This window comes from Aquarana catesbeiana, linkage group LG01 (genome assembly GCF_042186555.1).
Source record: "Aquarana catesbeiana isolate 2022-GZ linkage group LG01, ASM4218655v1, whole genome shotgun sequence".
NCBI classification, from domain to species: domain Eukaryota; kingdom Metazoa; phylum Chordata; class Amphibia; order Anura; family Ranidae; genus Aquarana; species Aquarana catesbeiana.
In genome coordinates, this window is record NC_133324.1 from 697,749,387 (window position 1) to 697,762,184 (window position 12,798).

General features: G+C 41.1%; 1 protein-coding gene across 1 annotated transcript in view; it reads right to left on the reverse strand.

Annotated features, from left to right (window-relative positions):
• The window catches only part of SCLT1 (sodium channel and clathrin linker 1), a 238,260-nt gene that overhangs the window by 88,800 nt on the left and 136,662 nt on the right, over window positions 1-12,798 (reverse strand). The window contains exon 13 of the mRNA XM_073603794.1: window positions 7,847-8,024. Coding sequence (XP_073459895.1) covers window positions 7,847-8,024 — 178 coding nt within the window. The remainder of the gene's footprint in view (window positions 1-7,846; window positions 8,025-12,798) is intronic.

Here is a 12,798-nt window from a genome sequence, read left to right on the forward strand (position 1 = left end):
AGAGCTTTGGTTGGTTGATCCTCTTCAGCAAGAGCCAGCTAGTTCCCTCACAAGGAGGTTATAGTATCTGGGTGTCTCAATTGACAGTAGTGGGGAAGGTGTTCCTTCCACAGAAGAAGATACTACTCTTGATCTTGATGGTCTGTGCTATGAAGACGAGTCATTTGATATCAGCAAGACATTGTATGAGGGTATTAATGAATGCAGCAGTCCCAACAGTGGCCTGGGCTCGATGGCAGCTTAAACACCTTAAGTATGCTTTACTCCAGCAGTGGGTCAAGCTCACTGTCAGAACCAGTTTGCTAAAGGAAGATCGAAGGGATTGATTCCTCGTTCTAGAGCTGATGGCAACACAGGAGGCATTACTGACCTTTGCACCACTGCTTCAGGGCCATTGTGAGGATTCAGACAGACAACAGTACCATATGTGTCATCAAATCAGGGAGGAATAAGCAGCCTTGGACAGATTGCGGCACACATCTTTCGGGGTGCTGGCCTGCAATCTGTTGTCCTGGTCAGTCTCTGACCTTCCCGGGGTGGGAAATACGTGAGCAGACACTTTTTAAGCACACGCTTTTTTGATCTAAACAAATGAATGTTTTCTACAACTGTTTGCTCAGTGGGGCACCCCACAAGTGGATTTAATGGCATCTTCTGTCAGTGCTCAGCTGCCAGTGTTCTCCTGGTTCTTCCATCTGAGAGCCAGGGGTCAGGATGCTCTGTCCCAGTGCTGGATATTCTGGCCTGTATATGTTTTTCCTTGAATGTCTCTAATCTTGAACATGATCCGTTTATGGTTTCCGCTGTTGAGGCAGTTGTTGATAGCTCCGCTGATGGCACTTCAGAGATCTTTGGTACTTGGGCGGCATGCCTCGTCCTAATATGGCTCAACTGGATGGCCTGGCTATTTGTAAGAAGCAGGCTAGCCCAGGCGGGCATAGCAGAGTCTCAGTGGACGCTGCTCAAATCTTGGAAGATGTCCTGGTATGCTACGTACTATAGCACTTGGAAAAGATCTGTGGGGTGGCAGTGATTATTCGATTCAATCCTGAGTCTTCCTCTTGTATTGAGATCTTGGATCGGTCCTAGACAAAGGGTTTAGCAACAGTTCGGTCCAGCTGTGGACCGTTTCAGCTCTAACTGTTTATTGCTTAGAAGATCCATTTGGCATGGTTTATGCGAGCAACCTTATAGTTAAATCAACAACCAGTCGGGTCTTGGTAAAGAATCCAAGCTTTCTCAGCCAAGTCTCCATATTGTGAGCTGTTTCAAGACAGAGTGGTTCTTAATCCAGTTCCGTTTTTTTCTTCGAAGGGTTGGACCTTTTACATATAAGCTGGGAAGTGGTGCAACCATCATTATCTGTCTGCAGTTTTGGGACAGGAAGATTGGTCAAGGGTAGACACAATTTTTATGTCATATTTTTTTCCACGTATCTGCAGAGAATGCAGAAGTTCAGGCTGGCGAATAACTGGTTCATCTATCAGTAAGTCATAAAATGGATCAAATGGCCTCACCTAGAATCCTTTTCCTCTTGGATAGTCCAAACCATTAGATCGGCATCGGTAGCTTCGGGTCTTTCCCCTCCAGAGGGGGTTAATGCGCATTCCACAATGGCAACATCGGCTTCGTGGGTAAGTCACACCAGGATTCCAGTGAAAATGCTGTAAGGCTGCCAGCTGAAAGTCCCCCAACGCTTCCACCTACTATTACTGTTTGAACGTGATGGATGGCCCTTCCCGTGCTTTGGGCACCTTGGTGCTTGTTTCTGTGTTGTGTGATTTTTGATACAATTCTTTTGCATTCAGTCTGCGTAGTTTCTTGTTTTTTTTTTTGTTTGCTTGGTGTCGCCCTTTCTTTTTATGCTAGCTATATCCCATTCGTAGGCTGACATGATTAGCCCTGGGAATACAGAAAATTGTTACCATACTTACTGTAATTTTCCTTTCCTGGGAGCTCATCATGTCAGCCTAGGGTTTCCATGAGGTCGTGTTAGGAACGCTGGGGTATGGGGGAATCCCTCCTTTTATTTGAGCAGGGGGTTGTCCTGTGGGGTCAGAGAGGTGGAGCTGACCCACTCGTAGGCTGACATGATGTGCTCCCAGGAATGGAAAATTACAGTAAGTATGGTAACCATTTTCCATATTGTCCTGAAAAAACAAGGTATAATATAATATACGAAGATAGACCAATTCGTTGTGATGATATGTACAGTTTTACGAACACATGTCAAAATTGAAAAACTGTGTTCAGGCGTTACAGCAATAGTAAACTGCAACTTTTAAAGAAAAAAAAACAAACAAACCTGCAAGACAATGGCATAATGTGCTGGTATGCATCTCATACTAGCACATTATGAAATACTTACCTTAGAATGAAGGCCTCCAGCGGCACTTGGTTGCTCAGGCCTTCTGATTGGCTGACCTGCGATGACATAACTCCAGCACATGCGCGTGGGAGACGCAGCCGTGGCACGGAGCTCTGAAGGGTAGACCCTTCAGAGCGCATGCGCCGGTGGCATCACTGGCTGCATTCAGTGTGAATATCTCCTAAACCGTGCAGGTTTTGGAGATGCAGTGCCTTGCAAAAGTATTCACCCCCTTGGCTTTTTACCTATTTTGTTACATTACAGCTTTTAGTTCAATGTTTTTTTTTTTTTTTTTTAGTTATATGTGATGGATCAGAACACAATAGTCAAAGTTGGTAAAGTAAAATTAGAAAAATATATACATAAAATGATTTTTCAGAAATAAAAAACTGATAACTGGCATGTGCGTATGTATTCACCCCCTTTGTTATTAAGCCCATAAAAAGCTCTGGTGCAACCAATTACCTTCAGAAGTCACATAATTAGTGAAATGATGTCCACCTGTGCGCAATCTAAGTGTCACATGATCTGTCATTACATATACACACCTTTTTGAAAGGCCCCAGAGGCTGCAACACCTAAACAAGAGGCACCACTAACCAAACACTGCCATGAAGACCAAGGAACTCTCCAAACAAGTAAGAGACAATGTTGTTGAGAAGTCAGGGTTAGGTTATAAAAAAATATCCAAATCTTTGATGATCCCTAGTAGCACCATCAAATCTATCCTAACCAAATGGAAATTACATGGCACAACAGCAAACCTGCCAAGAGACGGCTGCACACCAAAACTCACAGACCGGCCAAGGAGGGCATTAATCAGAGAGGCAGCTCAGAGACCTAAGGTAACCCTGGAGGAGCTGCAGAGTTCCACAGCAGAGACTGGAGTATCTGTACATAGGACGACAATAAGCCGTAAGCTCCATAGAGTTGGGCTTTATGGCAGAGTGGCCAGAAGAAAGCCATTACTTTCAGCAAAAAACAAAATGGCACGTTTTGAGTTTACGAAAAGGCATGTGGGAGACTCCCAAAATGTATGGAGGAAGGTGCTCTGGTCTGATGAGACTAAAATTGAACTTTTTGGCCATCAAAGAAAATGCTATGTCTGACGCAAACCCAACACATCACATCACCCAAAGAACACCATCCCCACAGTGAAACATTGTGGTGGCAGCATCATGCTGTGGGGATGTTTTTCAGCAGTCGGGACTGAGAAACTGGTCAGAGTTGAGGGAAAGATGGATGGTGCTAAATACAGGGATATTCTTGAGCAAAACCTGTACCACCCTGTGTATGATTTGAGGCTAGACCAGAGGTTCACCTTCCAGCAGGACAATTACCCCAAACACACTGCTAAAAGAACACTTGAGTGGTTTAAGGGGAAACATGTAAATGTGTTAGAATGGCCTAGTCAAAGCCCAGACCTCAATCCAATAGAAAATCTGTGGTCAGACTTAAAGATTGCTGTTCACAAGCCGGAGCAGTTTTGCAAGGAGGAGTGGGCAAAAATCCCAGTGGTAAGATGTGGCAAGCTCATAGAGACTTATCCAAAGCGACTTGGAGCTGTGATAGCCACAAAAGGTGGCTCTACAAAGTATTTACTTTGGGGGGGTGAATAGTTATGCACATTGACTTTTTTTGTTATTTTGTCCTATTTGTTTGCATCACAATAAAAACAAAAAAACAAAAAAAAAACAAAACACATCTTCAAAGTTCTGGACACGTTCTGTAAATTAAATGATGCAAATTCTCAAACAATCCAGTTAATTCCAGGTTGTGAGGCAACAAAACACAAAACATGCCAAGGAAGGTGAATTCTTTTGCAAGCCACTGTATTCACTGTACCTACAGGTAAGCCTTGTTATTCAAGTTAAAATTAAGACTTTACTACCACTTTAAGTTTTGTCCATCATAAAGAGGTCAAAAACACCTGCTGTGTGTTTACATTAGAGAGTTGGGCAGGTTGCCAAGATTTGCTCTCCATGGGTTAAAAGCTAAAGTTTCTGTACCTCTATTGTGAAATGTAAAAATGAATTTCTCCACAATACCTACAGATACAGAGGTTAATGTGGCCTTGTTTTAAGGTACAGTTACTGCTTGTTTACAGCATGTAAATACTTTAATGTGACTGTTTGGGCAAAAGATCACTTTATACTTTACATAAACAAACATTTCTAAACCTAGTTCCTAAATTTATCCCAAGGAAAATAAGAAAATACGATAAACTGTAGTATCACACCATTAAATAAAGAAACCTGCAGTAACTCTAAATTTATCCAGAAACCTGAAATAATTACACTCTGGCCCATGCTAAAAGTTCTTTATTGGAAAAAGCCTCAATTTAGAGAAAGTGCTAAATACAATATAAAATGCTTTTTCTTTGATTCTATATCAGAGTGATCATTCTGGCGTTTTTATTTGTTGCTAGGTGTAAAGGAACCATAACAGCACCTGGAGAAACGCTTGGAGCTAACGTGTAGGCTAATCTGGTGTTTACATTTTCTATGACCTGGGACTGTCTCAAGCATCAAAGAGGACATGGTCTAATTTAGGCATGTATATGTATCAATATACCTGTGCAGTGGAAACCCAATGAGGTGAAACGCACCCTTGAAGGATGCCTTGCATTGCACCTAATGAAAGGAATTCAAACTGCACACTAAAAACTTTTCATAACTAGCAATTTATGCATGGGAGAACATTTCTAGGCATAAGACACACTAGAGCAGTGCTTAGGTGTGAATGTGTTTTAAGGCAGATCCAATTACATAACCTGAACTCCTTGCTTTCCTTTATTAAGAATACAAAGGAGGGAGGAGCCTGGCTACCAGCGTAGCTTTTAAAATAGATCTGATTGGAGTTGTGTGGCCATTACAGTTGCAACTAATGAGACATAAAACTGGTGAAGAGGTTGGTAGAAAATATAACTAGCACCAGAGTTCAGAATTAATTAAAATATAGTTTTAACTTACATGCTGGTAGGCCAATTAGGGGAACATTAAAGTAATGGAGATGATGCATATTTTGTGCACCAAACATGAATGCACAGACCACCCACTGCACAAATAATAAATTACAAGTCAAAGCAAATGCTAAATATTCTCTATTTTCTGATGGTCTGTTTAATCAGTTTACTGTTAACAAAGTTTCCATGTAGCTGAATCCAGCTTTATTCCTGAATGCGTCCTTAGGCAAACAAGTGGAGAAGCTCACCTGAACAGACCCCACATCTGGTTGCGAAGCCTTCTGATGCAGCTGCTGGATAACCGGGGCATTTGGATAATTAACGCACTTTTAACAAGAATACTTGAGCCTGAGGTCAGCTAGAGAGCTACAGACAGAAGCAACATCTGACCTCCTTTAAACAAGGTTTCATTTTCTCTTGGGTGAAAGCCAAAAGGCAGGTGTGCAATCCTAGAGTGACAGCAATTATATAAATTGGAGTGACACTAACATAAGATCGCATGCTCGGAAGCACAATAATTATTTAATTAACTGCACAGTGTCAAAAGGCATCAATTAATGTACAAAGTGATGAAATATGGTGCAGCTGACAAATCAGATTGACCAAGATGTCTAACTATTACACCGAATTTACGTTAGTTTGCCATACAGTTCCCTGTCTTTTAGTGGGAGATAAGTGATCTTTGGCTTGTATTGAAACATTACAGAGGGTCTAACCCCCCCCCCCCCCAATCCAAAACTAATAAAAGCTTTGGCCAGATACGCCAGAGATACACTTAACTCTGGTTAAAAAAAAAAATGCTATAGAAAGTATGTACTCTTATACTCTTATCTCAAAAAATACCCTCTATTGCTCTCAGCCTTCTCCAGATTTAGTTTTCTTGTTTGCTTTTTGTTCTGATCTGACTTCTTGTTAGAGCAGTGTTTCCTAACCTTCTTTCATTTGCGGCACCCTTTAAAATCTTGAGACACCCTATGCAAAAATGTAAAAAACTGAACTAATAGTTTTACACATTGCTGCAGCATCCACATTAGAGGGCACCCAGCATTAGAGGAGATTTTTTCTTACAAAGCAAATACCTTTGCACACTGGTACTGAATAGTATTCTAGCATTTCTGTTTGCACTTAGTTTCTCTCCCTCCCTCAGCTAAAGTGACCCCAGTGCTGACGGAGAGGGGCAAACAAGGATGTTGTGCAGAAGTCCTCGTTAGTAACCTTTGTAACAAAAATTAAAGTTTGATCCATCCACTAATTTGTATGCATTTTTCCAAGGCAGCCCTAAAGAACCCAGAAGGCACCCTGGTTAAAAAAGGCTGTGTTAGAGGGTTACTATGTGTGTTCTCCACGTTCCCACGGTATGTAGGAATATAGCCACCCTCTCTTGCTCCACATAACCTCAACTAACGTCCACTGCTCCTTCCAAACAAGTGGAAGTGAGGGAGAAATAGAGAGATTCGGGAACTCACTTAAAAAAAGGCAGAAAAACACAATTAAACAATTTGTTGAAAGATAGATTACAGGGCTATTAGGTTTTTGGTGGATAAGGATAGCGTTTACTGTCAATTTGAAGTTTCATTGGATTTGAATATAGATGAAAATAAAATTGTACAGAATCCTGAAGGTGCACCTATGTGTGTTAATTTAGACACTAATAAAAAAAAAAAAAAAAAAAGGAGTATATTGTTATGTGTGCATATATATGTACGTATATTACAGAGTGGTTATGTAGACACTTTTGTTTTGTATGAAATCAACATTGTCTAGGCTAGAGTTTCCCTTCAACAAAGCTGAAAAAAAGGCTGTCTGCGCTAAATGAACCAGTAAAAAGATGAACAAAACTACAACAACCAGATTTCATAATTGTTATGCCTAGTACAGGATAAGAAAATCAGATTAAAAACACCACTTTCGAAGATAATCTGATCGCTATTATACTGCTTTCAAGAGCCGATCAGTAGCCGATCAGGACAGTTCATCTAAAATTATCCAAAAGGAAAAAAATACAAACATTTTTCTCATACAATACCAGATCGTATGATTTTCATTTAATTGGTAGTGTTCGTCCAAAAAAAAAAATTAGAAGAGCATGACCATGCATTCTTGGAAATGAAAGAATACATTACAATACAATGCATTACATCACTTTTCGAAGTTGGATTCTATCATACAAGAATTTTCGTAACTTTAGTAACCTCTTCATTTTCCATATGAGACTAGCATGCAAAAAAAATGGACGATTATTTGTCCACTATCCTTATCGTGTGTACGAGGCTTTACTCTACTACTGCTCAGAGAAAAAGAAATTATGTACATGAATGCCATATTGTCAGTATTGTTATGCAATTAAAAAAAATAACCCCCATTCCTGCTAAGCAACCCGTGAATCAGAAATGTCCTGAAGCCACATAGAAAAAAAGGTGATTGCTTTCCAAGTCCCCCTCAGCTCTGTTTAGACAGGACTCCTGGAGTTTCTAACATATTCTAGAAACACTGACATATTTCCAGGGTCTTACCTGGCTTTTCACAATGTTGGCTTCCTCTACAATCTGCATACTGTCTCGTACTCTGGAAATAGCTTCGTATTTCTCTTGTTCCATTTCTGAACATTTTGCCTGTAGCTCCCCGATGTGTTTTTCCAATTGTGTTTTTTCCCCTTTTAACTGTTCTGCATCTTGTACTGCTGCTTTCAACCTTCATGAAGAAAATGGAAAATGAGGTTTATGAACATAAATACTCAGATCAAAGCAATGATATAAGCAACCATGACAGAGCCAGTATGACCTAGATTTTACAGAGATTGCTAACTTTTTCCCTTTAACCGCAGTACAACTAGTGTAGCTTATAAATTGAAATGTGACAGGTCATGTTTAATGCTTTTTATTACTCGCTTGCCGTTGTTTGATATTTATAAGTAGTTCACTCATGAATCAGACACAAGCATCAGCATTCTAAGTATCAGACAAGGTCACATATAGAAAGCACATTCAATCATATAAACTGTAGCTGCGACTTCATTTTTACAAGCAGAGAATACTGAGCAGTAGTAAAGTAGCTGCTCAAAAGCTAAGCACAGTTGGAAGAGACATATGTACTCCTGATAGAACACTGGGGCTTTACTAAGAACGGTCTGGGTTTCACCATGGAAAAAAACATATTTGAATGTACGCAGGAAGATGACACTGGATGATGAAAGTTTATCCAGCTCTGTCTGCTGCCAATGATGACCTATTGAGCAACAGTAGAATAGCTAAAAACCCAGCCCTACCAGTGCTTGAGATTATTTTTTCCCTAGCAACAAAAACATTCACGAAAGAGGTTTTGCAGCTGCCAAAATCTCCTATTTCAAGGGTCTGCCTGATTAATTATTATTGTTTGCTTAAGAGGGTCGTTGCACTAAATATATATTTTACATGGAGAGAATATCAAGCAGAAGTGCTTGAGACCATAAAATTGGTTTTGCAGCTGCTGGAATGTCTCTTTCATGGCAGAGTCCTAAAAGGTGGCCACACAAACTACAGCCTGATTGTTAACAGATCTAAAGTAAATTGAACAATCATGTATTGCAAGGGTTTGCCTGACTGATTATAAATTATTTTGGAGGGTCCTTGTACTATATGTATATGTAAAGCGCTGCGTAAATTGACGGCGCTATATAAGTACCTGAAATAAATAAATAAATATACAGTGGGTATAGAAAAGAATCATCCCCTTTAAAATAATCACACTTTGTTGCTTTCCACCCAGAAAAGAAGATATGCAGTATTTGTTTTATCCAGCTGTATTTGCTCAGTGCAACTTTTAAAATCTAAGTGAAAGATATAACACCAACATGTCAGATAAAAAATAAATCAAAAACAGATTCAGAGTTGGAAAAAAGGATTACCCCCTTGTGTCAGTATTTTGTTGTACTACCTTTTGCTTTAATTACAGCCTTTAGTCTGTTGGGATATGTCTCTACTAACTTTGCAAATCTAGACTTTGCCCACCTATTCTTTACAGTACTGGTCAAGTTCGGCTAAATTTGATGGTGACTGTTTGTGGATTGCAGTTTATAAGTCATTCCACAGATTTTCAGAAAAAAATTCAGGGCCAGTTCACACCACATGCAGTCCAGTGAGTTTCTTTTCCTGCATCAAAATGCATAGAAAGTAGGTTAGATGGTTTCCAATGGCATAGTTCACATGCTGCATGTTTTTCTGCACTTAACTGTGCTGGAACACAGTAAAAACGCATCAAAAACACACTGGAATTCCTCAAATACACACCAGATCCCCTGTACAGTGAAAAAAAAAAACTGGAAAAAGAAGCATCCACAAATGCATCAAAAATGCATCCAGAACAGATCTGGAGTGTGTTTTTGTGGTGTGAACTAGCCCCCTCCCCCCCCAAAAAAAATCAAAAACAGAATTACTGAGTTGGAAAAAGGATCACCCCCTACGTTAGTATTTTGCTGAACTACCTTTTGCTTTACTTACAGCCTTTAGTCTGTTGGGATATGTTTCTACTAACCTTGCACATCTAGACAACATTTGCCCACTCTTCTTTGCAGAACTCCTCAAGTTCAGTTAAATTTGATGGTGACCCGTTTGTGGACTGCAGTCTTCAAGTCATTCCACATATTTTCAATGGGGTTTAGGTCTGGGCTCTGACTAGGCCATGCAAGGACATTCACCTTTTTCTCCTTCAACCCCTGTGTGGTTATATTTGCTGTGTGCTTTGGGTCATTGTCATGTTGGAAGGTAAACCTTCTTCCCATTGAAAATTTTCTGGCAGAGAGCAGCAAATTTTCCTGAAGAATTTGATGGTATTTTGCCCCATCCATTTTTCCTTCTATCATGACAAGTGCTCCAGTCCCTGCTGCAGAGAAACACCCCCATAACAGGATATTACCACCTCCATACTTTACTGTAGGAATGGTGTTATTTGGATGGTGAGCTGTATGGAATTCCACCAGACATATGGTTTGGTATTGAGGCCAAATAATTCAATTTTAGTCTCATCTGACCATAACACCTTTTTCCATGTGGACTCAGAATCTTTAAGGTGCATTTTGGCAAAGCCCAATTATGATTGCATGCAACCTTTCTTGAGGAGTGGCTCCCATACAAGCCAAATTTGTGGAGAATTTGTGATTATGTTGTCACATGCATACAATGACCACTTTTCATCATAAATTCCTGCAACTGCTTCAGAGCTGCTGTAGGCCTCTTGGTAGCCTCTCTGATCAGTTTCATCCTGGCTCTTTGATCCAGTTTGGAGAGACGTCCTGATCAAGGGAGGATCTGTGTTGTACCAAATACCTTCTACTTCTAAATAATAGACTTTACTGTGCTTCTAGGCATTGATAAAGCCTTTGAATTTTTTTTTGTATCCATGCATCTGACTTGTGCTTGTCCACAGCTTTATTCCAGAGATCTTTTGACAGTGCCTTGCCACCCATAGTTAATTGATTGCTTCAGTTGCACTATCAGGGACTGAAATGCTCTAGGAAAGCTCTTTTCATGCTGCGCTAATCAATATGACCACAGCTGATCACAATTGAAAGTCAAATGGCTTTGTGTGCCATTGAGAAGGTGATTAGTTACACCTGATTGAGTTTACAAGTCAGTTATTCTGTTTTTAATTTTTTTCTGACATATTGTTGTTACATCTTTCACTTGGATGTTATAAGTTGCACTGAGTAAATACAGCTGGATAAAACAAAAACTGTGTGTCTTCATTTCAGGCTGCAAAGCAACAAAATGTGATTATTTTAAAAAATGGGTGATTCTTTTCCACTGTAGTTGTTAAGCTTAAAACTGACTAAACATGTGACAATCTTATCGCTGTGACCATGGGATGCAGGGAAGTATATATCTAGAGCAGAAGTGGGTGGTTTGTGCTGTCTTTGGTCCAGGATGTGAGGTCCTCTTCTTCCTCTGACTGTGGTCCTCAATGATGCAGAGAGATGAACTCACAAAGTGATGTGGGTGTTGTTCTGTTCAATATTCTCCTGTGAGCTCAGGGGTGGCACTATGACATGAGCTCAGGGGTGTGTTCTTGTTGCCCTGCGCTCACAGGAAGTGTGCTGAATGATTCTAGATGTTGTTCAATCCAGAAGATTTGCTATATACATTTAGTAGGGTTAATGGTGGCTAAGCAGCACCTAAACTAACCTAAATTAAATTCTTCCTTTTGTTGATGCCTCCCAACCCCAGTAATGCTGTTTATGGATCCATGGCTCCTTTGCTTCTCCTGCTGCTTATTGATCATTCCTTTCACTAATCACCATTCACATTCAGAAGTTCATTAGATAACCAAACATTAGTGTGGAGGGTTTGGGTGCATCTAATAACTGTGTGTGCTGGCCAAGCATCTCCACTCCTTCACTCACCTAATATAACCTTTTATACAGCTTCCAGAAGAAAGAGAAAAGTAATACTATACATTTGAGTGACAGCTCCGAGTCTGGTGGGGCTGCTAGATGGCAGTGCACAGCTGCAGTCTCAGGGTTTTAGGATGTCTACACAATGTAGGGGTTTACAGGTAAAGAACATACATAAAACTAGACATATAAACTTAAAAGAGAAGTATGAAGTATTTTTTTTTCAGTTTCTTACTTACCTCGGTGGATGCAGCATCAGTCCTCTGCTGCATCTGTCCCTAAGCACCTCTACACTGAGAACCGAGCGATTGAACATCCCCGAGCAGAGAGCTGCTGACTGCCAATCAGAAGCTCTCCGCTCTGCTCCCTCCTCCCTGAGCTGTGGAGGGGCGGTGAGCGGATGTCTCAGGCTCTCAGCGGCTCGCCGAGAGGCTAAGATGGGTGTCAGTCCAGGCACCTGGCGGATCCAGACTTCCATTGTCGGGATGACGCGGTGCCTGGACTGATTTCTGTCTGCGCTCTTCTGAAAACAGGACACAGGAGTGCAAAAACGAACTGCACTCCTGTGATCCATAGGAGAAGCCCAGCCAAACGAGCTTTGGCTGGACTTCTACTTTAACCTTTTCATTAAAATGACTGGCCTTGCAACAGGATCTCCCTAATGAAACTGGGGCTGGGCATAGCCAGTAAAAGTGGGCTTCACATCATTTCTTTAATATCTTCAGTGGTGGTCCGTCCATTAGGGGTGCAAGGGTGCCACCCCCCCATGCGTTTGGCCCCCTAATCTACATGCAGGGCGACAAACGCATGGCTTCCAATGGGGGATTTGTTTTTTTGAAGCACGCGATTAGAGCAAAGGGCTCTAATAGTCTTCAAATAAGGGTGGGCTCAGGGCACCCTAAGCCCACCCAGTTATGTGTCAATAGTGAATGAATATTCGCTATTTTCACACTGATTCTCCTCCCGGCCAATCGGGAAACCGGTCTGAGACCGGTTTCCCGATTGGCCGAAAGGAGAAACGTTCCGATCGGCTACAAAGGAAGAGGGAGGTGACGTCACGCAGGGGAAGCCTGACCCACCAGCCGCCATGGAGGAGCGCTC